General features: G+C 40.5%; 1 protein-coding gene across 1 annotated transcript; it reads left to right on the top strand.

The window, feature by feature from the left end:
- LOC125017422 (integrin beta-2-like) lies at positions 1 to 27688 on the top strand. The gene is made up of 16 exons (XM_047600558.1): positions 1 to 103; positions 8300 to 8351; positions 8485 to 8582; positions 9686 to 9887; positions 10149 to 10319; positions 10797 to 11038; positions 13555 to 13713; positions 13827 to 13922; positions 14014 to 14103; positions 14219 to 14356; positions 15449 to 15639; positions 16501 to 16733; positions 24625 to 24844; positions 24992 to 25203; positions 26278 to 26441; positions 27223 to 27688. Exons 2-16 carry the CDS (start codon positions 8303 to 8305, stop codon positions 27286 to 27288), a joined length of 2331 nt encoding a protein of 776 aa, XP_047456514.1. The 5' UTR covers positions 1 to 103; positions 8300 to 8302; the 3' UTR covers positions 27289 to 27688.

Below are 27688 nucleotides of genomic sequence, written 5' to 3'. Positions count from 1 at the left end.
GTTAATCTACACTTCCTGTCATGCGGTGTAGTCGTTCACCAAGACCAGATAAGATTTAGCAGAACTTTCTACCTCAGATCAGTGGTCCATCTTCCCATCTCTGGTAAGTTTGACTTGATGAACAAATGGCTTGTTATAGCAAAGAAACTCTCAGATGTTATGATTCTTCTCACCTTTTATTGTTCTTTCCTGTTGTTTATTCTTAAATGAAAAAGGGGTGGTTTAGTTTTGCAAGTAAAACTTAATGGAGGAAATAATAAACTTTGCATTTGAGATCACATTTGATTTCATTTACTGTGATCAGCTTTTAATTCCAAAATGTTACGAGAAGCCAGAAAAGTCAGATTACTGTAACACACAGTAACAGCAGCACTGGTTTGTGACAGTTTGATTAACTACGTTCAGCGACATGAGAAAGACAGGCTTCTTGGTCTTTGAGAGGAAGTTGAACAAGAAAGAAACAGAACTGAGTGAGTATTTATAGGTTTGCGAATTCAAAAACTGTGAATTTCATTTTCTTTTTTTCTAATTTTTCATTTTGTTTGGGAAAGGCATTTACAAACAGACATCAGCGCAAAAATATAAAATCAGTGTTTTCCATAGACGTATTCCATTTTTCCATTTTTTCCCCCACCCAGTGGTGCATACAGGTTATCAAAAGAGTCTGCGGGAGTCAGAGTTTGTGTGGTAGAGGACAGTCCTCCTGGTCTTTCGTGAGCCTCCATATTCATAATCCTGTAAACGTGTCGTTGTATAGTCCATTGAATAAAGGTTTAGTACATTCAGATACACACACACACACACACACACACACACACACACACACACACACACCTTAGATCCTCCCTTTTACCCACATGTTTACAGCCTGCATACCTGGGGTTATCATTCAGTAAACATCAGACTAACAGTCTTAAAATTACACTATATACAGTTAAGTGAGGGAGCTTACCTATTTTAATTTTCATCCAGGAAAAGGTGAAAAATAAATGAATAAATACTTCAGAGGGGACATACAAAGTCTGCTGGAGTTGGAGTTATGAATTCAATCCATTTTTCCCAAATGTAGTCAAACTTATCTTTTTGGGTCCTCAAACAATAGGTCAACTTTTCCATCTTGAATATTTCCAGAATTGTTCCGTGCCAATCATTAACTGTAGGTGGTGTTGGCTTTTTACAGCTTTATATCCCTCCTTAGTGTCACATACACAACACGACCCAGACACAGATTTTCAAAATTAAGGGGAATTTGACACTTACACACTGTATTTAATGTGTTGTGGATGCCACTCCAGTATTGGTTCAATTTGGGGCATCTCCAGAATACATGAAAATGGTTTGCCTCTGAATGACCACATCTTCTCCAACAGCTTGAGTTTGTATTCTTGTATCTTTCTTGATATGGGGTCTTAAAATATATATATATTGTAACATTTTTCCAACAGTGCTCCCACCAGTCCATTGAGGTTGTCTGTGAAGGTGCTCAGTCATCCAGGTCATGGTAATCCAAAAAAAGTGTTGAATAAGGTCAGCTGGACTTGTAGAATTTCTTGAAGACGTTTCGCCACTCATCCGAGTAGCTTCTTCAGTTCTGATAAACTAGTGGGAAATTGAGGTTTAAATAGCAAAAAACTCTGTGGGTACCACCCACCCGAAACTTACTTGACCAGAAACTGGGGTCACTAATTTCACAATGGCTGGTACTTACCTGTCCATAGTGGTCTTATCAATTGGCCCAGGGGTTCGATAAATAAAGCGAAAAGTAGAGGGGAGATCAGACATCCCTTTATCCTGAAAGCCAAACTTTCCCATCACTTTATACAGAAATACCCATCGAACTCAATCGAAAGTTTTCTCAGCGTCTAATCCCACTATCAGTGATATAGTTTTGTATTTGTTTGTCTGGTTTAGTATGTGTAATGTTCTTCTTATGTTATCCAGAGTTTGTCTCTGCTTGATGAATCCAGTTAGATCTAAATGGATGAGATCAGGTAGAATTGTTTCTAGTCTGTGAGCCAAAATGGACTTAAATAATTTGTAATCTAGGTTAAGGACACTAATAGGTCCGTAGTTACCACAACCCTGCCTGTCTTTGTCCTCTTTGGGAATGACTGAGATGGTTGCTTCCGTCCAGGAGGGTGGTATTTCTCCTTTCTGTAAAACCCAATTAAATGTGTTAAGTAGTAGAGAGGATAATTCTGATTTAAAGGACCTATACCACTCGGTGATGTAGCCATCTGCACCCGGGGACTTTCCAGCCTTCAATTTAGAGATATCCAAATTTAATTCAGCGATTGATATTGGTTGTACTAAATTTTCGTTTTGTGAGTTTGTGACTTTAGGTAGGTTAAGGGAATTTAAGAAGGCTTCAATTTGTGTTTCGTCAGAGGCCTGAGGTTGGGAGTATAACATCCTGTAAAACGTTTCAAAGCTCTCTTGAATTTTTCCTAACTTAGTTTCCACAACCTTTGTTTTCGGGTTCTTAATTTTATGAATTGTGTTATCCACCTGTTTTGCAGGTTTTCTTGATTTTCCCTCCTAGTATTACGAACATAGATATCAGGCTATGGTCTGACAGGTCAATTGTCTTTATGTCGCAATCCTTAATTTTAAATCTATCTACACTAAACATAAAGAAGTAGTCTAGTCTTGAATAGATGGAATGAGAGAAGGGGAAATGTGTGTAGTCTCTACTGGTGGAGTGTAGTTCCCTCCATACATCTATTATGCCCAACTCACTTGTCAGTGATTTCACTCTCTTAATAAGGGGTTTGTTCTGGGTAGTTGCTCTGGATGAATCCAGTGCAGGGTTCAACCTGATGTTAAAATCACCCCCAGAGATCACCACACCCTGTGAGTTTACCATTAAGTCAAAAAAACGTTTATAAAATTTCCATTCACTTGCTGGAGGAGCATACACATTTATTAATGTTATTTCATTCCCTTCTATTCTCCCTGTGATTTTGACAAATCTCCCATCTCCTTATCCTGAACTTCAGATATGTGTTCATAGTTAAGTGTATTTGATACAAGAGTGGCTACTCCTCTTTTGACTTGACTTATATGAAAACCAAAGTAAACCAAATCAAAATCAAGTATTCATTCTTTCCTTCTGGTGCATAGGCAAGCAGTCCCTTCACAATTAAAAAAAAAAAAAAAAAAAAAACAGAACCAAAGAACATATCTAGAACAGATAATATGAACTTGAAACATGTTTACCTCTGGCCAAGCTTCCAGAACTGGGGCCAGTTCACTGCCCTGCTTAGAACCTGAGGGGTAGCCTCTATTTCCAAACAGGATTAGGGGGCCCTCTTCTGTGATAACAGTCAAGCAAAGTTTTTTTGTTTTTTCCCTTCCCTTTTTGTCACGACCCTGTAGTTATTAGATATACCGCCATATACCGTCATACACATTTGTTATTATTATCAACAACTCAAGCCGGTCTAGATCCTTTCAGACATTACTTATAGTTTTCATATTAACGTTTATCCTCTGATGGTGTGTGTCTGAATACTTGCAGCTTTTCCTTGAAGCTTGGTGGTGCTTTGCCGGGCCGAGCTATGCGCTGCGCTCGTGCTGGCTGCCACGTCCACCGCTGAATCCTCTCCATCAGCGATTTTGGCTGGGTGATGACTTTCACCGGGAAGCCTCATCTCGCAAGCTCCGCCGTTGCCTCCTCCACCGTCTCGTATATTGTTGTCCCGTCGTCATGGAAGACTCTCAGCCGGACGGGGTAGAGGGTTTGAAACTTTGTTGTTTTCCTCCAGGAGCTTCCTCACCTCCACGTATTCTCTCCATGTGGCCAGGATTCCTGGTGCGTCGTCGTGGTCAATGTTAATCTTGCAGTTTCCCTACATTAAGCCTTTCTTTTGCCGTGCCAGTCTGATGATTTCTTTCATCCTGAAGCTGAGGAATCTGACCAAGATCGATCGCGGCTGAGCGCATGTCTGTCTGCATGTCTGTGGAGCCGGGGATAGTGAGGTTTTCTCTGAGCAGTTTCTCCACGAAGGGGATCGTTGACCCCGGCCCACCTTCAGCTCCTTCGGGGACCCCATATATCCTTACTTTTTTCGGTTAATAGATCTTCAGCGTTTTGCAGCCTTCCCTCATTCCCCACTACCGCTTCAGCTTCATCCAGTCTCGAGTTTATTTTTGGGATCTCTCCCTTGATATCGTCAAGCTGTTCTTTGTTGTCTTGTCTGAATTGGCGTTGCTCTCTGAGAATTAAAGTCAGATAGCGTTAGCTCCTTCTTGTTGCTTCACTTCGCTGTCTTTTTCAGCACTCTGCGTGGTTTGTTTTCTGCCTTGGTTTTTAGGTGCCATCTTCGCCCTCTTCTCAGCTTAACAGATATAGACCAACACTTCTATAATTCCAATTTTGGGGCGGTTTTATTTCCGAGCAACCCTCACGTCTCATTTACAATTATGATTATTCAGTTGTTTTTATTTAATCTGATCCACAAAATCCGACCACCAACCACATGTTGGTATTATGTGACTTTACAGCTCACAGATTTCACTTGGCTGGTTTTCCTGTATCAATATAGAAACTCCCATAGAACATCATGTTCAGTCAGTCCCTCAATTTAGTTTTTTATTTTCATTGCAAAAAACAAACAAACAAAAAAACACTTTCAGTACCATTCTTAGGATGTTCAGCCAAACAACATCACTAAAACGGGGTTGTCAAAGTAATTAAAACGGCAACACAAATAAATGCTGTATATCATAACCTTCATGAAGTTAAGTGCATGATTGTTATGTTATAGTCAATATGCTTTCACTTGTGTACCTAATGAACTGGCGAGTGTGTGTATGCGCTTAAAAGGTGCAAACAAAAGAGACTGCCCCATAAATCCAGAAGAGTAGTTGTGCCCTTGCTTTCAGAAGTTGGAAGCGACTCTACCTTGCATGGCTAATATGAGTGAAAATGTACTCAGTCTGCTTCGTACAGTGTAACCCTCTATCTAATGTGCTTTTTTACACTAACACTTCTGCATTTAGCAAGCTAAATCTTTTACTTTATTTTGGATTTTTAAATGTTTTTGGTTAAAACTAAAAGTGTAGAGTCATTGCTGGACGCGGCTCAACTTGAAACAGACTATAGACAGATATCTGTGTTGATTCAAATCACATAACCTTATGTAGCCACATCTGACAGAGTTGAATCAGACTACATGCCGTAAAGATCTAGACACAAAACCTGCCACCTCTCCATCCATCTAGCTGAAATCTGATTTGATGAAGGCCGGTGTTTTGTATTGCAGTGAATCGTCACTTTAACCAGGGGACGACGCTGCAGTAGTGAGCCTTCTCATGAATCTTTTTTCAGCCTCTGTCAGAAAGCGGATGTATAGCTTTAACCTAACACTTTGCTCTGCCCTTCTTCCTTTTATGGTTTTATGGTGTGGTGTTGAGACATTGTTCGCAGGAAACCAGTGAGTTACTGGTGCTTGGTTGACACATCAGCTGAGTGATGCTTATCTCTTTGGCGTTGCCACCTCATAGTGTGATGATGCAAGGACGTTTTATATTTTAAGATTAAGTGGTTTTTATTTGGGGCCCTGGTGTCGTGAATCTATTGGCCTAAAGCCTTTCTGTGTGGAGTCTGCGTGTTCTCCCTGTGTCAGTGTTGGTTCCCTCCAGGTACTCAGGTTTCCTCCTGCCGTCCAAAGTTGTGCTCATCAGGTTCATTGATGGTTCTAAATTGGCCGTAGGTGTAAGTGTGAATGGTTGTCGGTATCTCCGTGTTAGCCCTCCATAGACTGTAGACCTGTCTATGATAGACTCCAGCCCCCAAGTGACCCTCTAGAGCAGTTGTTCCCAAACTTTTTGTGCCTAAGGCTAACCAAAGGACAAATAAAAATTTCAAGGCACGCCTATTGTGCAAAAAAACCTTATAACATGTGTTATCACTCATATCATCTGTAAAGTTAATAATTGTTTACTAATGCCAAATAAGATGTGACAAAGACAACTATATTACTCATGAAATGTTTATTAACAACATATTTCAAAGAAAATTTTAAACTTTATCAAACTGGGCTTCATCAAACACACCCATTTAAACCAGACAGGTGAGGCAAAGGAAACAGAAATTCAGCAGAGAACTGTCCATGAGAAAGCTGAAAGATAAATTATAACACTTAGAATCAGCCTTGCATGTGCTTTTGTAAATATTCTGCTTACTAACAAATTAGTGGGACATGTGTGCCTGTCGGGGTGCACAGATTTTTTTAATCCTTGGTGGCACTGAGGAGAGGGCCACTCGCAAGTCCTGCTCAACAGAGAGCCGTGACCTGGTCTTGTTCTTCATGTAATCAAGAGTGGAGAACGCCAGCTCACACAGGTAGGCGGTGGGAAAAATGAAGAAGTTGGTCGATAGCGTGGTGGGAGATGGTTGGATATTCTTATGCACAAAGCAACCAAAACTGTTCGAGTGTGAGCTCACTAAATTTTAGTTTCAGCGTGCGGTCCACACAGAGCTCTGCACTCTCCTCTTTCTCCTTCATAGTGAGCTTCTCGGTTGAGGACTCGGACTCCTGGTTGAATGGGTCTCGGATCCAGTCATAGTCCTCGATGTCGGTCACACGTGGAAAATAGCGCTCAAACCTCTCTTTTAAGGTCTGAAGGTGTTCGGCATATACAGTGCGCTCACTGGCTGCCTGTGGTGCAGTTGATGCCTCTTCATGGAGCCCTGTTCTAAAGCCTCATGTCACAGGATCTTTTTGTCCATAAACCCCCGAATTTTGTCTGTGGATGATAAAATGTTTTCATTCCTGCCCTGAAGCTTGGCGTTTAACTCGTTGAGATGCCCAAATATGTCTGCAAGGTAAGCCAGCCTGGCGCACCACATCTCATCCGCGAGCCTGTCCTTGTGCGGGACAGCGTGTTCACGTGAATATTCCAAAAGCTCTCCCCGAAGCTCGTAAAGACGGGATAAGACTTTCCCTCATGACAACCAACGTACCTCGGTGTGGAGGATCAGGTTTTGGTAGTCGGTTCCCATCTCGGCGCACAGCTGGGAGAAAAGGTGTGATTTCAGGGGCCTTGACTTGATGTAATTCATGATCTGCACAGCCTGATCCAGCACGTTAGTCAAATCCGGGGGCATGGTTTTGGCAACTAATGCCTCTTGGTGCAAAATGCAGTGGTTGGTCACAATGTATGGGTTTTGTGCTTTCACCTTCAGACACTTTCACACAATCCAACAAATGGTCTTGCTGCCTCTGGTTCAGATCCCACGCTCTTTTGAAATAAACCAGGTTTCTCTCAGTGTGGAAGGGATGTTTGGTTTCCAAGTGTCTCTTCAGCTTGCTTGGAACCATATTAGCATTAGCTAACTTCTCCCTACAGGGGGGTTCTCTTTGAGGAAAAAAAAAATGATTTTAGATAAAGTTTTTACCTCTGTATTATGAAATAAGTGCATACAAATTAGTACCGTATATAGTAAATTAAAACGGTTATATTTGTCTAGTTGTATATAGGCTATTGCAATAATGTATGGTTGTCACAAAATCTAACAACACAGCTTAGACTTGTAGAAATGGCTTGTTGAAATGGTACTAGCTTAGTAGTTTTTAGATGTAGTTTCTCAAACAGCATCTGAAATAGTGATAATTAATAATCCTAGCCATGATCTAAGTGGGCTTTTAATATGTGATAAGAAACCACAGTTTTTATTAATATAGACCACATATTTTCATACAAAAGGAGCTTTAAGCCTACGCAGAACCTTGTCAGAGCTGAATGCTTAATAATGACCTGTAGTGTTAAACATGTCTTTGTGTATGTGGAAGGGTCATTTACATTCAAAACGTTTGTAAATCTTTTATTTGGGGGCTTTTGTTTGATTGTGCTGGACTTTAAAATTCAGGGAAATTATGTGTAGTGGAGGCACGTTGCCAGCAGAGGGTGTGAGTCAGCTTGGTGTGCAACCCAGACAAAGAAGGAGAGAACAACTCTTGTATTTACAGCACCAGCCCCCCCTTTGGAGGGCTTGCATACAGTTTTTCAAGGTACTTATCACTGAAGATAGATCTTAATAACTTAAATCAGTTGCAAGTACTGAGCTATAGACAAAAAGTTGCAATATACGTTTTTTGTATATATTATGATATTAAGGTCATTGACAGTTTGTACATGACAATAATTTGATCATATTCTGTGTATTTTCAGTATTTTAAATTAGTTTTTAAAGCTATTTTGAAGCAGTTTTCATTGTTGACTTTTATGTAAATATCATGATTTTACTTATCTGCTGGTTAATGGTTGCAAAAATGTGTTGTTTTGTCACCAGGTCATGGATCGTCATTTGCTGTTACTTCTGCTCCTCATGATGGAGCAGAATGGTAAGTTTTAAAATGCACATCCCTACCAACCTATAGACATCTTAAAAAGTCTTATGTGTTCGATGTATAGATATACTAAAACATTTATTTGAATGTGTGATCATGTTGTTCAGGTTTGTGGTTTTCTTTGCAGCGCTGTGTCAGCAACAACAAACCTGCACAAAGTCAGTCGTCAACTCCTGCAGTGACTGTATCAGATCTGGGCCGTTCTGTGCATGGTGCCAAAAGCTGGTGAGAGAGAAAGTTTATGTAAATGAAATACAAGAAGAGGTACTGATTTGTCCACCGTTGGTCAATAACATGACTTAAAATTTCCAACTTATTTTTTCCATCCACTATTACAGTGAGAAATTTTGTTTCTTAAACCTCATTCATACTTTCAAATAGTTCCCAAATAGTATGAGCTTAGTTTTGTTTAGATTTAATGATAATTCGTTTCTATCAAACCCTTTTTTTTAATTTATACATAAGTCCTATAAGTTCTAAGTTCTCTCCTAAGCGAAAAAATATTTGTGTCATCCACAAATAAAACCAATTTTAGCATATGAGAGACTTTACAAATGTCAATTAAATAAAGAATGAACTATTTTGTAACCAGTACTGACCCCTAGGGGACGCCACATGCAATGTCCAAGCACGAGGAGGTATATTCTCCCATCTTCACAAGCTGCCTTCTGTCCCTTAAATAACTCTTCCCCCTAATCCCATACCGTTGCAACTTATTGATTAATATGTCACAATTAATTGTATTAAAAGCTTTCTTTAAATCAGTGAATATTCCTGTTGATATTAGATAGATAGATAGATAGATAGATAGATAGATAGATACATAGATAGATAGATAGATAGATAGATAGATAGATAGATAGATAGATAGATAGATAGATAGATAGATAGATAGATAGATATTCATACCTTGATCAATGGTGTCAGTAATATCCTCAATTGATTCCATTAATGCCATTGTTGTTGTACTGTTCAAAACTGTATTGAATATCAGAGAGTAATTTGTGTTTATCTATGAATGAAAAAAAAAAAAGATTTGACATGCATTTTAGTGGATGGTACGTGGGCTGAACTAAAACACTAACATTGAGCTTAGGACCTATACTGCAGTCAGTCACTAGAGGGAGCTCTACTTGCTTTGGCTTCACTTGTGAGGAATTGTTCTATTGTCCATCTCTATAAAGGCTGTGGTTTGAATACTTTATTTTGGATGCAGTTCTTGCTGGTGGTGTGGTTTGAAAAGATGGCAACATGTTAGAAGCACATTATACCTTTAGGTTACAAAACGATTCAATCTGGCCAAACTGACACTATTCATATTATTGCAGAATTTCACCAAACCAGGAGAGCAGGAAGCAGTGCGCTGTGACACCAAAGACCAGTTGAAACAAAAGGGCTGCGACGGTGAAGAAATCATCTCTCCTTTGAACTCTCAAGACATTACCAAGAGTGATCCTCTGTCTATGTCTTTTGACCGTCAAGAACCAGTCCAGATGAGTCCTCAGAAAATTAACCTGCAGCTGCGTCCGGGTTTGTGCAATCAGTCAATACTAAACTTTGATCTGCAGACTGTGTTTGTTTCCATGTCACTACCAGTCTCTGCATTTGGGGGAAAACACTGAAATTTTGTAAAAATCAAACAATCAAAGGTTTTTAATATTCTCTATTAGTTTTAATCTGTCTGGTTTTAATTGACAATTATCAAACTGAATTTAAATTATTTTCCTATTGTTCCACTTGATGACCATGGTAACAGCTCTAGTTGAATTTCTTTCTTGTCTGTGTTCACAGGGCTTCCACAAACCTTCCGTGTTTCTTTTAAGAGAGTTGAGGGTTATCCAGTGGACCTCTACTACCTGATGGACCTGTCTTACTCCATGAAAGATGATTTGCAGAAAATCAAAGAACTCGGCAATGATCTTTTTGCTGCTCTAAAAAGAATCACTCGGCATGCTCAAATAGGTAAGATGGTGGTGGTCTTACTCTAATAACATGAACCATCTATTTGATGCACTGTAGAACACAGACATGATGTAATTAAACAGTGCTCTGTGGTGTAACAATAACTTATGACAGATGCTGAGGTATAGACTCTTCACTAGTCAGGCTGCTGGTGGTATAATACACAGTGGATGTGGTGTAATTTGAACAATAGACTAAAAAGTATAGACATAGTGAGGTCTTGTCAGCTGCAGGCTAAACTTATTTCTTTTGTCATTCTCTTGCTTTCACTAGTACATATTCCTAATATCCTGTTAGTACAATTTACACAAAATGTATCATATTGTATTTTAATAGTCTTGAAGTGTCACCTTACATGTCAGTGTGTTTTTATTTGATACATATCACTTGTCTGAAATGCCAGACACACATTAAACACATTAAAATAAATAAATAAATAAATGCAACGAGTAAAGCTGTTGTTTGTTATAATTACAGGATTTGGTGCCTTTGTTGATAAGACAGTCCTTCCTTACACCAACACCAACAAGGAAAAATTGGCAAAGCCATGTGATGAGAATGACCAGCAGTGTCAGGCTGCCTTTGGCTACAGACATGTGCTCAGTATGACATCAGTGGAGAGGGAGTTTGAAAGGAAAGTGGCAGCTCAGTTCATTTCTGGGAACCTTGACTCTCCTGAAGGGAGTCTGGATGCCATGATGCAGGCTGCTGTATGTGGGGTAAGGACCAGTCCACACAGATAAATATGCACTACTCACAAAACGTTAGGGATATTGGACATTCAGGTAAAATTTATACTTTATAACTTATAAAGTTCATTTTACAGTGATGTTAGATCATGAAAGTAGTGCATTTAAGCAGTAGCATGCCATAGTTATTTCTTCAATTTCAACAGTTTATTTGAAACAAAAGTCAACAACAGTGGTGGGTGTACTTGTCATGTGTCCTTGAGCATCAATTACAGTTTGACAACAACGTCTGAGGCATGATATTCCAGTCTTCTTGAAGGAATGCACTCAAGTCATTGAGGTTTTGCCGCTCCCTGTTGATGCGACCTCAGTGAGCTGGGACATTGTCATTCATGAGGATGAAATCAGGCCTGTGTTGCTCATGCAAAGGCGCAATGACTGGTTTAATGATGTTATTCAGGTAGTATTGACTTGTCACTGTACCATTCACAAGGTGTAGGGCAGTTCTGTTTTGGCTAGTCTAACCTGCCCAGACTGTAACACCACCACCTCCAAAGGGTCTTCTGGTGACAACAGTGACTGATGCATAGCATTCTCCTTGATGTCTCCAACGGCGCTAGGGGCCATCATTTCTACTTGGTGTGAATCGACTTTTATCAGGAAACAGAACTGAAGCCCACTGTTTCCTTGTCCAGCCCAAATTCGCCCTGGCCCATGCAAGACTCTTGTCCCGTCTGTACTCTCGTCTCGTCTGTCTATTGTCTATACTTTTTGAGAGACTCTCTCTGCACTGCTCTCCAAACTACAAAAAATCCTGGAATTGATTAGCTGGTCTCTCAACGCTATTGACATATTTCGACGAGAAGCCTGGGTTCGGGGGAACCAGACTGCCCTGCCAGAACGTTCGCAGCTGTGGGAGAGGTGGCGGGTTGTGTGTCTGGCGGCTCTTTCCGTGGAGGACAATGAAGATATCTATCTATTCCGAACCATGAACACAGGTCTTTTGCTGATTGGATTAGGCATTGACCTGATTTATCGAGGAAATCAAAAAACTGTGACAACTGTAAAGCCCCACAAAGCTGCCCGGCATGATTGGAGCAGTGGGCAGAGCTGTTGGCACTCAGACTGTGGCTATTCAGAACTTGAACCACAACATGGATAACATCTTGGAGAAGCTTTCGGCTTTGCAAAGGGAAAGGGAACAATTCAGAGACCAGAATGGACAAACAGAGTAGTGGTGCAAAAGAATGCATCTACTCGCACCAAGACCAAACAATCCCAATCTTATCTGGTTTTGGCGCCCTCACACAGCACTGGCCTTGGCCAAGGCCGCTGCTGGAACAACAACTCCCCTGAAGATCATTGCAGTGAGACGCTCTTGCATTCCTTCCCCACTTCACACAGACACCTGCTGATAGTTGACTCTGTTTGGGACCCGGTCAAGGTTGTCTCCAGACTGAGGCACCAAGATTGTGATTCTAGATGAAGCGGCTCTCCAGGCCTACACATACACATACATATGGACAGATATGCAATCACACCCCCTACCCCCATCCAACGTCTTCGCCACTACGGATGCGCCGTAGTTGGCTATAGAATGGATGGCCGTTTGTTTGTACTGGTTAACCCCCTACCCCATCCCTGCACCCTCACCCCTCCCCCATCATCCGCCCACCCCGATGCAAGTCCTGAGTTTTCGTGTTGTAAAGTGTACTTATTATTTGCTTGTGTTGCTGAGGTGTCTTTATGTTCCCACACTGTACTCCCCACAGGAGCATAGTGTGGGGTTGCTTTTTATCCTCCCCTCTCCTCATGTCACTCTGTATCTCTTTTTTTCCTGTAATTTCCCAAATTTGTTGGACAAATAAAGGTTCTCTGATTCTGATTCTGATTCTGAAGACGATGATGCCTGTGCCTAGTAGTGTGGTCAGGTACCCTTGCAGGTCGTCTAGCAATGCTACTGTAAGCGGTTTCGAATGGTCTGATGTGACACTTGGGTGCCTCTCACTTCTCTTAAATGTGCCTGGAGTTGAGTGGCATTCATCATCCAGTTCTGCAGAGCACAGTTCACAATGAAGTATGGGATGTGGCCAAAGGACGTCCACTTCTATGCTTTTCTGTGACTCTTCCAATGGCCAGACGGCATTGATCAATTGTTAGGTGTTGTCTTAGTCTCATCATGTGAAATGTGAACAGCATTATGAATAGAACTGTTTAAATACAACTTGTCATTGGGCCAGTTGTGATTTTTGCAGTTAATCGCCTTGTTAAAGCATAGCATGTTATGCAATACATACTGACACATTAAACAGTTGGACATTTTAGACAAGGAATCCAAACTTGACCTTATGAAGAGTTGGTAATATTTCTTCCAATAACCTGACACATACTAGCCTGGTGATTACACAGTGTCTGTTATATAGTGTCCTTCTCTGTGTCCAAGTGTTCCACATTGAAGAGTCAGAGACAATCAATTTTCAGAAATATATATCAGTGTGTCAGTGTATATATCATAAAAATATTAATTTGTGCATATTTTTGTTTAGGATAAAATTGGTTGGAGAAACAGCAGCACTCGGCTTATTGTGCTGGCCACTGATGCTGGATTCCACATGGCTGGAGATGGAAAATTGGCTGGAATACTGGAACCCAATGATGAACAGTGTCATATGGAAAATGATCTTTATGTCAAGAGCAGTGAGATGGTATGTGTGGAATCATGACAGATTGGTTCAGTGATTTTTACTCCTCTCATTATGTAAGCGGTGTCAGCAATGTTTGAAAGATTTTACTGATCTTACTGACTCATTATTTGCAGGACTACCCATCTGTTGGACAACTTGCTGCGGCGTTGGAAAAGCACAATATTCAGCCAATATTTGCAGTGACACAAAATGTGGAGACTGTGTATAAGGTAAATTAAATCCATTCATTTTGGTACAAATTACAAAGGAAACATTACATTAAAATTCAGAATTATATTTTGTTTCCATGTTTTTTCCCAGGAACTCTCCAAAATTATTCCAAAATCTGAAGTGGGAGTCCTGTCATCAGATTCCAGAAATGTTATTCAGTTGATTGAGAGAGCCTACAATGTAAGTTGGCCTTTCATGGTGCATCAGTTTGCCACCTTTCTCTATTTGAAGGCACATGCATCTTTGAAATCTGTATTGTGATTAATGCATTATTTCTCACTGATTTTTATGGCAGAGTTTGTCCTCTAAAATAACCGTGACTCATGACAGTCTTCCTGACAATGTAAGAGTTGTCTACACCCCAATATGTGATAAACCAGGACCAGCAGGAGACAGCAAAGGAGTTTGTAACAATGTGCCTGAGGCACAAACGGTCAGTGTTGACATTGTTGTTCATAAAGTATAGAAAACACTCAGGTGCTTAATTGTATTAACTGCTGCAATTGTGTAATTAGGGCCACATAGCTGTAGGGGCCAGTTATACTGCGTGTTTCTTGTTATGTTTCCTCTTCCTCACTTTTTTCATCCCTTAACACGTCCTACAGCTTGAAGAGTTGTAAAACGAGTTATATATCAGAATGTCCTGTTTGATCTGTATCAGCTATTACTTTTCTCTACAAAATATATATTTTTTTTTTTTTTGTGAGTGAATGGGACGGGCAAAAAAAAAAAAAAAAGCAAAAAAGAAAGTTTTTCAAACGTCTACTGCTCAGGCATACTTTCACCTAGAGACATCATTTAATCTTTAAACTGTAGACAAATGTCTTGTGTACTGGTGTATTAATCCACGTGTGATAGGTGATATAGTTTTTGATCAATCACTGTTCAATGGCCATGATCATTTTTGGAGAAATTTTGTCTGAAACTTTTCTCTTTCCACGCTCCTTCCAGCCATGATTTACACTCTATGCACATGTTTTTTTCCCCAGTTGTACACAAACTTGTTCTGCCTCCCACAATGCGCTCAGCAAAGCAGTGAGACGTGCAGAAGTTAAACCATGAGCCTCTGAGGCGATCATGTCTCTCTCTGCTCTCCATTGACTGTGATGCAAAGATTTTCTGAGAGGAGCTTGAGGGACCCCTGTTTCAAACTCTCCAAAATATTTACTCTACAAAGACAAATAACATCTCAAAGTCTTCAGGAAGGTCTTATGACGCCCACGGTCTGCATGTTTTTCTAATAGGAACTATTGTTTTGTCACAGGTAGCCCAAATGTGAGACCAGCGCAGAGGGAGAAAATCGCCCTTTTCTGGGCAAGTTTAACAGCTCTGCTCTAGGCCTTAGTTTGCTAATTCAAGCAAAATCAAAATGGTTTTGTCACAGAATAAATGATTGACACACCTTGCTGAAACCAACACCTACTGTGAATATGCAATTAGAAAATCAGAATATTGTGCCTTGGATTTTTCATGCTGTTTTTTATTCTTATTCTTGTCTGACTCCATTTTGAAATCCCTTTTCCAGATACATTTTGATGTTACTGTGACTGTAGACTCATGTATAGAGGATAAGTCTTTCACTATCAGTCCACTGGGCATTAAAGACACACTGACGGTGACTTTATCTACCAACTGCAAGTGTCCATGTGAAAACTCAGAAGTCAAAACTCACCAACATTGCAGTCACAAGGGAAGCATCATCTGTGGTATTTGCAAGTAAGTATTTCCCTCCTACACAGTGACTGTATGTGTATGGTGATTTTTGCCTAAATTTGATTTGGAATAAAAGTTTTTTGTTTTTAACAAGTAGTTTGTGAACCTACAAATATGCTTTTTTCTACAACCACTGGGTTCCTGAAAACTACACAGTAAAGTTAGTTCTTATTGTGTAAGTAGTGTAAGAAATACCGATACCAAAAATATTAAGCTCATAAGTTACAGAAATGATTTTGTACAAAATGGAGTTGTTAATAGTATTTCTATTGTACTAATTTCATCAGCATATTGTAAGTGTCCTGTATTATTTATGGCCCGCTAAATTCTTATAGCCATAGGAATTAGGGGGCAAACTTGTTTTGATTTGCTTTTTGTAACAAAGTCACATCAGTTGATTTGTCATCAAGGTTGAATTTTGGGACTTACATTCTCTATCTAGTCTAACCTGTTAGTTTGATATAAGAACAACCTCAAAATGCTACACATTATAGTAAGATGATACAATTTTGAACAATTAAACAGCTGATGACGTTACACAGGTCCATACTTTTTTTATTTATTTATTTTTTTTTTAGTAATTGTGGTGCAGCAAATGACATCTCCTTTACACAGCCTATATTTTCCTGTGGAATAATATTCAAAGAATAATATAAAATCCTCAGTATTCATGAAGGAATAGCAGGTCTAGCCCTTTCCAGCACTTTTAAAGTGAGTTTGTTTTTCCTGTTTACAAAGAGAAATATAGAGTCTTCAAAGGGTGTGTGGATGACTGAAAAATATGATAGTACATTCTATTAGAAGATGTAGCTCACAGAGAGTTATCTAACAAACCTTCATCTTTTTTAACTTGTCCTTATTCAGTTGCAATGCCGGTTTCATTGGTCAGTTCTGTGAATGCTCCATTGGTGATAAAGACGAAGGCTCTCTGCGAGCTTCCTGCCAGAGAAATAACGGCACGGAGTGTGAGGGTCGAGGGGACTGTGTATGCGGCAGGTGCCAGTGCCACAACACGGAGAGTGGAAGCAGCATCTATGGTGAATTCTGCGAGTGTGACAATGACCACTGTGAAAAGTTCCAGAATAAGCAATGTGGAGGTATGGTTGCATCATTTTCTGATTTTTTTTATTTAAAACATTTCTTACCATGACAAAATCCTTTAATGAACTAATAATTTCAGCTCACGAACAACCTAACAGACACAAATAAATTTAGTTAACAACAGGACCTGAATGGGGATGAATAGATTAACAGAGTTGAGATGTGTGGAGACAAAGAGGGATGAATGAGGTTGGATGGGGAGTTGGATGATGGTCTTTAGGTGCGAAGAAACCCAGGATGTTAGGCCCTCTGCTCCTCCATTCTTTCACTCTGATGTCATTATTTTTAAGTAGTCCATGAAGTAATGGAGGGAAGGGCCACTGGCAGACAGTGACAGGAGTGCAAGAGACAACCTTGTGAGCAAATGGCATAACTGAGTAGATCAAGAAGGGAAAGATGACTTAAAGAAGTGTGACCTGGTAAGAATGGGAAAATTGTATTACAGGACAGTTTGGACACAACTTCCCATTTGTTTTCTGTATTTATGTTATGTTCTACCCTGAAGATTAATACTGAAGATGTACAAATTCCTAGGGAACACACATGGGATTATGTAGTAACAAACAAGAACATGTTTTATATTTTAGATGCTTCAAAGTAGCCATCTTTTGGTTTGATGGCAGCTTTTTCCAGCCTTTCTCTTTCAGCTTCATAAAGTACGCTTGATACACTGTTCTCTAAAGGAAGTAGCCCTTTTGACTGTTGTTTTAATTCATGTTATGGCAAGAACAAGTCAACTAAGTAAAGAGAAACAAGAGTCCCTTACTACTTTAAAACATGAACGTCAGTCAGTCCAGAAATCTGTTAAATGCTATGATGAAACTGTCTCTCATGAGGACCACCCCAGATTATGAAGCCTCAGAGTGACCTCTGCTGTAGAATTACTCATTAGAGTTACTGGCCTCAGATTAGAGGCCATTTAAATTCTTCATAGTTTGCAAACACAACCCAACATCAACTGTGTAGAGGAGAACACGAAGAAGAAGATTTTGATTTTTAAAAATACTTTATTTACAAAATTAAAAACAAAAACTGTTCATTCTAGACAGTCAGATAGTCTCCTATAGATAGTTCTCCATTTGTCACTCAGCACAAGACATTGTCGTGTCCCCACAGCTGTAGAAAACTGTTCAGGTCTCCTGTAGCTTTGTGGAAGCTAAACTCAAGCTTCAGTCTGGCTCTAATGTTGTATTTCCACATGGTCACAGTATCTAGATGTGGTTTATCCTGTACTTTGCCTCTTCTTGTCAGATATACAGCTAGTTTTGCTTAACCAACTAAATTCACCAGCTTCTGTTTTGCTCTAGGCGACTCCTGCAATGAGAAGGGACAATGAGAATAATGAGCCAAACTGATTAAAAACATTGGTTTAAAAAGCATAGAAGTTCTGTGATTCTTCAGCACTTGGTAAAAACATGATAAAAAGTTTCTGATAATTCACAGAAAGTTCATTTGTTCACTACCACAGGGTTGATGACAAACAGGAACAGACAGGCTGTTTGAGGGTCACTGTGTCAGTGTCAATCAGTGCCCCCTTCAGTCCAGGTGTGGTGTCGCAGCAAACATCCAGTTTAGCCCCATGGACCAGTGGTTGTGATAGCAACCAGTGCAGAAAGGTCAAGTTCTGTGGCTGTTCCCAATTGAACTGTGCAGAGGATTTAAAAACACTCTGTAAGAACTGTGGCATACCCTGTAACTTTAAAACTTTAAAACTTTAAAATCTGTTAAAAACAGAGCAGCACCTAGGCCCAAGCTCATGCCATGCTCATGCAAGCTCATACATGCCCAAACATGCACAAACATTAGCCACCTCACACGAGCTCAGGAGGTCCGGTCAGATACCTCAGAGCATACTGCACCCTGAATGTGGCCATACTACTGGCTAGGTGGACAAGGCCCTGACCCCCCTCCTCCCTAGGTAAAAACAGTACAGCTTGTGGCAACCACTGAAAACCAGTCCCATTTTTGCCTGAATATGTACTTTTTCATATGCTCCATTCCCTAAGAAAACCCCCAGGTACTTAAAGCCATCTACCTTCCAGGTTAAATTCTGTGGTAGCAAGGGGAGAAAATGTGTCTGTTAATCTGACTAGTGCGTCTACATCTTCTTGATGTTTCACTTAAACAACCACATCATCAGCATACAAAGAAAAAATCCAATTTTTCTTAAAAAAACAGCCAGGGGGAGCACATAGAACATCCCAGAGAGGGCACAGCCTTGCCGGATGCCTCTATGCACCCTAAAAGGAGCACACAGACTACCATTAACCTCCACCACACTCTCAATGTCACTGTACAACACCTGGATCTGGGCAATGAAACAAGGGCTGAACCCAACCCTCCTCACAGTTTTCTAGAGGAAAGGAGTAGAAACACACAGTTCTTTTCCAAATGTCACCTGGTTCTCTCAGCTCATCTCCCATCTCTGACAGCACAGAGTGCAGCCACCTTCTCTGCTGGAGAAGAAGTAGCTGGAGGGGGTGTCCATCACCTGACCAGCACCCCTTGCAACCTCTCCTCAATTTCCTGTGGATTGCCTAAGTTGTTCTAACTTGATGCTTGTCAATTATTTTCTGTTACACCACCCCCCAGGAAGAAGAAAACACTTCACACCCCTCCATTCTCCACCGCGACTATTAATAGTATAATTTGTATATAATTCGTATACAATACAGATATATCTTATAACAATGGTGTTACGTATAAGTACACCTCCGCAAAACATTGTATCCTTATTAACATTAAAGAAAACAAAAAAGAAAAAAGAAAGAAATATAGATCAACTTACAACAAAGAATAACTTCATTAACATTGTTAAGTCTGTAACAGAAAAGATTTAAAGCGCATGAAAGTGTTTTAACCGACTAACACAGTCGTTTTCAAATAGTGGGGCATGCCCCATTTGATACTGAAAAATAAAATTAAATAAAATCAATTAATAATAATAAATTCAAATTGATCAGCAACATTAACTCAGGAGCACAGTATGTAAAACACTTTAAAAATGAAAACAAAAGATGATTTTTTTTTTTTTTATCAAAATGAGGTCGTCAGGATTAATGGCTACAATGAGCGCGTTTTGCAGTGCACAGCTTTTCAAAGCTTACCTGGTCTTCAGTGCAGCAACAGCAGAGTAGCCAGTCTCACAAAGATAAGATGTTGCAACGGGAAGAAGAATACCTGTAGCCCTCTGCCCTGGGAGAGGATACTGCCCCTCAACACTCAGCCAGAATTCACTTACTGTCTGTGAAGTCAACCTCAGTCTCAATGTGGGGTCAGATGTCATGTCAACAAACTGGTCCTCCTCTGCAGAGCTGAAACCAGTTGGAGCGGGTGCATTGAAAGGATCTCTCACCCAGTCATACTGGGAACTGTTTTTAGGGAAGTACTTTTCAAAGAATCCCATCAGTGACGAGATATGCTGCTTAATACATAGAACCACTGAGGTGGCATCATAGTCAGTAGTGTCAAGAAATGCATGCAGGTTCTTGAATGAATCAGAATGAATTTCCTTCATTAAGTCGCCTGCCCCACATTACATTTGAGTGAAAGAGCTGATCTTGTCTGTGACCTGTGGGAGGTATTTATCTTTCTCTTGAAGCTGAAGAATTAGTTCATTTAGCTTTCCACATATGTCACTCAGGTAGGCCAGTCTCACCATGGAGTTCTCATCACTAAACGTTCCTGCATCTTCATACTTGTGTTCCTGCTCCAAAAAACATTCTTATCTGCACTCTGAGCTCAAAAACTCAGGACAAGACTTTTCCTCGTGACAGCCACCTTACTTCACTGTGAAACAGCACAGCTTGATGATCAGCTCCCATCTCCTCACAGATAGCAGAGAAGACTTTTGATTTTACTGGTCTGGTCTTTATAAAATTGGCTACACCTAAAATGTCAGTCATAACCTCACTTCAGAGGAAAGGCGCCTTGATGCCACTGCTTCTCTGTGTATAACGCAGTGTGTCCACTTAGCATTTGGTGAGGTCTTCTTGATGAGTGCCTGAAGTCCTTTTCTCATCCTTGCCATGGGCTTTGCAACATCACTGCAAACACCAATGCAGTTATCGCACTTTAGCTCATTCTCAGTCATGAAGCAGTCCAGCATTTTGAATAGCTCTTCAGCTGTGGCTCTGTCTCTGACATATTGACAAAAGAGTAGATCCTCACACAAGGAGTTTGTCATGTCAAAACGTCCATAAGCAATCAACAAACAGTGTTTGTTGCTGTCAGTTGCTTCATCAAATTGTAAGGCAAAACGTTTGTCTTTGAGTTTATCTGCCAGCTGTTCTTGAAGATCGTTAGCAATGTCATTTATACGTCTGGTGACAGTGTCATTGGACAGAAGGATAGTTTTTATTTTTGCAGCACCTGCATCATCCAGCATGACAGAAACCATGTCTAATGCTGCAGACAGTATCAGCCCCTCTGCTATGGTGTGGGTTTTTTTTTTTTTTTTTGCACTGAGCAATTTGGTAGGCCACCTTATATGATGCTAACAGTGCTTGCTGGTTTGTTGAAATAGCATTCACAAAACAGGATGATTGTTGGCGATATTCTGCACGTTTCCGCTGAAAAAATTCAAGCGGCTTATCAGCATGATTGGGGTGTAATGTCTTTAAGTGATGCCTTACTTTATTTGGCTTCATGCTATTCGCTGCCAACATTTTCAGACACAGTAAACACATCGGTCTTTCCTCGTTTCCCACCGTAGTCACAGTGAAGCCAAGTGCTATATACGTTTCTTCATATTTCCTCATCTTAGGTTTCGGGAGACTGACGTTTGTCTCACTATCTCCGTATCTCTCTGCCTTTCGTTTCATCCCTGTTAAATATTTTTCCATGGTGTCTCGTTGGGGGAGGGTTTGTTCACTTTACTTCAAATCTCCTGCTCTGTGCTGTGTGTACGCAAAAAATTAAAAAAAGCCTGACAATAAAAACACAACACAAAACCAGCGAATGATCAGAGAAACCTACTGGTAAAATTGTGCAGGATTTAAAAGCATTAAACTGATGCTTAAAACAATAAAACCTATCAAGTCTAGCTAAAGAGACACAACCTTCATAAAAGCGAGACCATGAGTACTGTCTGGAGCCTGTGTGCATCCTGAATAAAAGGCACCTCCCTCGAACAACGTGCTCAACTTCAATATACTTTGGTTTAAAGGCTGTGGAGAGGAGAAAGCTACTCTTGAACTGTGTGAATTGCAGTTACTTGGCTTCCCCCCTCCACTCACTATGCCAGTCAGTCACGTTGTTTTCATCGCTGTGGGCCTCTTGCAGTAACAAGACATATCAACCTTTTTCATCCTGACCATTTCAAACAGAGCAGCTCTTTTTGATGCTCCTTTTGCACCATTTAAGTTTTTGGACCCAACTTTAAAAATGTCCATGATAAAAAAGGGGATAAAAGCTGTGCCTTGATGCATTGATGCATTGATGCATTCACAAGTTGTCGCTAACTTTTCACATAACTTTCCTCAGTCTGTATATCTCCTGGTCAGTTAGACCAGATACAGTCCCCTCCAAAAGTACTGGAACACCAAGGCAAATTCCCTTGTTTTTGTTGTTCACTGAAGACATTTGGGTTTTAGATCAAAAGAGTATGAGACAAGAGTTCAGAATGTCAGGTTTCATTTCCTGGTATTTACATCTAGATCTGTTAAACAACTTATATATAATAATAGATATAATCACAGTTTGTATTATACCACAGCATTTTAGGTGAGCAAAAGTAATGGAACAAATAATCTTAAAGTAAATAACATTTAATATTTGGTGGTATAACCCTTGCTTGCAATGACTGTCTCAAGCCTGCGACCCATCAACATCACCAAACTGTTGCATTTTTCATTTGTGATACTATTCCAGACTTTTACCCCAGCTTCTTTCAGTTCATTTTTGTTTTGGGGGGTTTCTCCCTTCAGTCTCCTCTTCAGGAGGTGAAATGCTGCTCAGTTGGGTTAAGGTCAGGTGATTGACTTGGCCAGTCTAAAACATTCCACATTTTCCCCTGATGAAGTCCCTTGGTTTGTTGGCAGTGTGCTTTGGGTCATTGTCTTGCTGCATGATAAAATTCTTCTTGATTAGTTTGGATGCATTTCTCCTTAAATTGGCCAATTCCAGAAATTGGCATTTCTGTACACTTCGGAAATCATTCTGATGTCGCCATCATCAGTTACATCATCAATAAATATTAATGAGCCTGTTCCAGAAGCGGCCATGCACGTTAAGCCATGACATTACCTCAACCATGCTTCACGGATGAGCTTGTATGCTTCATATCATCAGCAGGTTCTTTCTTTATCCACATCTTGACCTGTCCATCACTTTGGTAGAGATTAATCTTGGTAATCAGTCCATAAGAATGTGTTCCAGAACATTTGTGGCTTGTCTCTGAACTCTGCAAATTTCAATCTGGCTGTCGGATTCTTACTTCTGATGAGTGCTTTGCAACTTTTGGTATGGCCTCTATATTTCTGCTCTCTGAGTCTTCTTCGAACAGTGGATTGTAATACCTTCACCCCTGCACACTGTGGAGGTCGTTGGTGATGGCACTTACTTGTTTTGGGGAATTTCCCTTGCCGTTCCAATACATTTGGAGGGGACTATATGTCCTTCTGTCTAATATGTTGTCTGGCAGAGAAGTAAAAAGCCTTTGGATTAGGAAAATACTGCTCAATTTTATTGCCTCTCAGAACCCTTATCTGTTGTTGAAACATTTTGAAGCTGTGACAGGGAAACAACACTATATTCTGACACTGCTGTTTTTCTGCAGCCTGTTTTAAAGCCTTCCTTCTTGACTTAGCTTCTTTGGCTTCACCATCACAAGCACTATGCCTCTTCTCCACAGCTAGTCTCTAGTCTCATTCCTTACATCATCTGTCACCTGCAGCTCACCTCTCCTACCGGGTTTACCCCCTCTACCAGACCTTGCTGGCTCGGGCTGCTGCACCCCCGGCGGCAGAGGGCACCGGTCCCTCAACCGCCACAGTTCCTACAGTGTTCACAATGTTGTTGGCCCGGAGCCAGAGCGGCCCGGCCCAGGCAGGCCCGATGAGATGACCTTTTTCACCAAAACCAAAATATTTCATATTGGCGGAAGCTGCGAACAACATATATTCATAGTTCACCACACGGTCACTAAAATGGATGTTGAGCCCCTCTCCGCAGTTGTTGAGCACCATGAATAGTTGTTTCCGATGGGAGACCACGTGTTTGAGTAGCGGAGACTTACATCCAAACAAGATTTTCTTAACAGCGGACATAACCCTGTGTCTAGATAGCTCCCACCGCAGACACTCATCTGTGATAAATGGGGGGACAAGGTTATCTCAGTTGCCAGCTGAGTCAGCAGCATAACCTGCCGTTCACCGACGAATCCTTCTCCACCAAAAGCCTGTGCCACCTTCTCTACAAACACCTCCACGGACCCATTCATTTGTGCTGCACATTTCACTTCCGATCACCTCCCCACCAACAGAGCCACCTCCTCAACGCCACACAGGGAGCTGGATCCCACTTTGATGGGTGAAGGACCCTGTGGAGACCATGGCATCCTCACAAAACACACAAACAAAACCTAAATAAACCTAAACCTAAACCTAAACCAAATATTGATGTGATGTAGATTTTTCTTTTGTTCGCTTACTTTTCATTTTGGAAAATGATATACATAAACAATCATTTTTCTATTTTTGAAAGCATTCTTAGTTGAGAGCATTTTACCCATTTAACTTTTGCACATTACTGAATATGGTCAGTTTTGACCCTGGAGCTCTTGGGCTGCCTGATCTGCTGGCCCTACTATTCATGGTATGTGTATATATGGAGTTGAAATTATGTTGGCACTCAGTGACTTTTCTCTCTGTTTCTCATTACTTGTAGGAAATGGTGATTGCAAATGTGGAACATGTGACTGTTACTCTGACTTTGAGGGCAGTGCCTGTCAATGCAGAAAGTCTGATGAGGCCTGTCGTACCTCAGACAACACAGTGTGTTATGGCAGAGGGTCCTGTGTGTGTAACCGCTGTGAGTGTAAAGAGGGATACCAGCCTCCACTCTGCAAGACATCTCTCGGCTGCCCAGACCCATGTCAGACCAAGTGGTAAGTTAACACATTCATTCCGCTGTAACTTTCAAATGATCATTTATTGTTTGATACAACAGTTTACAAATACATGAATAAATAAAGTATCTCTACTGCAGACTTCTAATGAGAACTCTAAACTGCCTCATTTAACTTTGTTTTCAGGAATTGCATTGAATGTCTCGCCTTTGGCACCGGTCCCTTTGAAAAAAACTGTAGCACAGAGTGTAGGAATACCAAGGTAAAGAAGGTAGACCAATTCACCTTATCAACCAAGGAGTGTCAGCAGAAGGACAGTGAGGGATGCTGGATCAAATTTAAGCTGGACCAGTTGGTTGGAGAAGATAACTACAGAGCTGAAGTTTTGGAACAGAGAGGTAAGCTGCTAATGAAATAACAGAAAATTCAGACTTGGCAAACTCTTTATATAAGAACACAGCACCGTGTTAAAACATTATTATATGTGTCACAAATCAAAAGTATTGGACACGCCAGGGCATGGGCACACTCAGGTGCAGTGATTGCCCACAGCGCATATAAGGTGAATCAATTAGCGCTCAGGTGTGTGTGTCTTGGAGTCTGGTGGCAGCATTAACGGCGTGGCAGAGTCCTGTTTTTGGTGTGGCTGTGTGGTGGCAGTATAATTTTGAGACACAGCAACCCTGTATTCAAATTTGCGGCCGGCTTGTCCCAGTTGCCCTGGCCTGAGTGGTGTTTTCTCCGCATTGTGGGGACCAATTAAGTGGTCCACTTTGAGCCAGTATTGGTATAGCTGTGCTACATACCTGAAGCTGCAGTGTATTACCTGAGCCACTCCGCTCTGTGCGGAACTGTTGTGACGGCGTCTTGACACAGCCTGTTTGGACCCCACTATAGTTATATATAGTCTATGGTTTGGTTTAGTTATTTATTTGTGTTATTTTGTTTGCAGTTTTCGAGTTGGTTTTGCCTTCGTTTATTTTCTTTTTGGCTTAATTGCCTTATGGAATTACTTTGCACCCCTTGTTTAATTATATTTTGTCAATTTCCTTTCTCCTGAGTGTTTATGTTGTTTGTTTGTGCTTGTGTCTGTATAAGCCAATTCGGTGCAATGTGTTGGAGGACCCGCACAGCTGGCTGTTTTTTATTATTATTGTTGTTTAGTGTTAGTAGTTGCTTAGTTTTAAAAGGACTGAAATAAAATATATTTTTGTACAGAAATCACGTCTGCTTTAGTATATTGTTCGAACCTGTGTGACCTTAAGGGGTTTAGGTCCCCCCAGGTGGCGTTGTCAAGCTTTTTTTTAATACCTACCCGCAACATATTGTTATCACCTGAGAGGCTCTCCTTGTACCCTTTCCATACTCTCAACCCCTCCACAACGTCACGTACATAACATACTAATATACTAACCTTTCCTTTCATGATGTTGAAATCATGTTAAACCTTCTGCCGTCTTTAACTCCCACAGAATGTCCAGAACCACACACAGCAGCGATTATCGCAGGCTCTGCTGTGCGAATTACTTTTATTGGCATTGTGATACTGATGCTCATCAAGGTGCTCCTCTACATGAAGGACCTGAAAGATTTCAAGAAATTTGAGAATGAAAGGAAGAAATCTGAGTGGAGAGAGGTGAGACAATTTATTTAACAATTTATATCATTAGCTGTTTTTTTTTTTCTTTCTGTATCTATAGTTTGTTGTTAAGCAGAATGCAGTAAATCGTGCCTCCTTTTAGGTTTGAATACCTAATAGACTCCAGGTAAGTATTCAACAACAGTAACACCCTGGTTAATATATCTGGCACATACCGATCAAGCATAACATTAAGACCAAGTGTGTCCAAAACAGTTGTGACTCATCAGAGAATGGACATGGGCCTTCTGGGGGTGTCTTGTCATGTCTGAAAATAGGATGTTGTTAGTGGATCATCCTACAGATACTTGATCAGGTTTTTGTGTGTCTGTGTGTGAGGCTGCATCCTGCTGGGGATGGCTGCTGCCATCAAGGAGTGTCATTGCTATGGCGTGGGGGTCTGGTCTGGTCTGGTCTAGGTGGGTGGTACATGTCTGAGTAACATCCACATGAATGAATGTCAGGTCCAAAATTTTCCCAGCAGAAGAGTGAATTGTCACAAGATGATATGTTTTATTCGCTTACCCAGTCAGTGGTTTTAATGTTGTGGCTGATCACTCTATGGTCTGTGGTGACTATGTCTGAGGATCACATCAGTAACACTAACCCTGTGGAGGTGAACAAATGTGTAGTACATAAGGATCTACCTGAGAGCACCACTCATACTGTATACTGTCTTCCTAGTGATGTGACATCTTGAAATAAACTGACTTCAAGACAAAATGTCCTCAAATCATCAAACAACTCTTTCTGATCACTGGGCTTCATTTGTTAACAGGATTACGACCCGATCTTGCACACTGCCACCACCAACATGGCCAATCCTACATTCACTGGAGAATGAAGGAAAACCAGCAGAAAATTTAGCACATTTTACTGCATCTGATTTGTGTCTGTTCCTTTTATATTATTTGCAAATGTTGTTATTCAGATTATTTTACTGCTACTACTGTTGCATATTCTCTTACTGATAAATGAATCTGCTAGTCTAGACATTATAGACAAATAATTGCGGTTGCATTCTTTTGTCCAATAACTATTGACATATTTACGCACTGCTTATCATACAGTAGAAACTGTGTTGCTTTAAATATTTACAGTAATGCAGTCTGTATTTGTACCATATGTGTAGAAAATGCAGGATATAATGATGTATAAGCACAGCTTTTCAGTGGGATGTATTATTCAGAGAGAAAATGAATAAATAAAGAAATGACATGAAGTATTTGTTATTTTAAATGAAA

The sequence above is a fragment of the Mugil cephalus genome, chromosome 12, assembly GCF_022458985.1.
Source record: "Mugil cephalus isolate CIBA_MC_2020 chromosome 12, CIBA_Mcephalus_1.1, whole genome shotgun sequence".
In the NCBI taxonomy this organism is placed as follows: Eukaryota; Metazoa; Chordata; class Actinopteri; order Mugiliformes; family Mugilidae; genus Mugil; species Mugil cephalus.
This window is presented reverse-complemented; position numbering and strand designations above follow the sequence as displayed.

What these genes read in the sequence shown, in the direction of transcription:
- LOC125017422 (XM_047600558.1), top strand. Translation starts at nt 8,303, where the DNA reads ATGGATCGTCATTTGCTGTTACTTCTGCTCCTCATGATGGAGCAGAAT. An exon ending in TGCAGGCTGCTGTATGTGGG is followed by an intron (nt 11,039 to 13,554) that starts GTAAGGACCAGT and finishes ATTTTTGTTTAG; the next exon opens with GATAAAATTGGTTGGAGAAA. An exon ending in AGAAATCTGAGTGGAGAGAG is followed by an intron (nt 26,442 to 27,222) that starts GTGAGACAATTT and finishes ATTTGTTAACAG; the next exon opens with GATTACGACCCGATCTTGCA.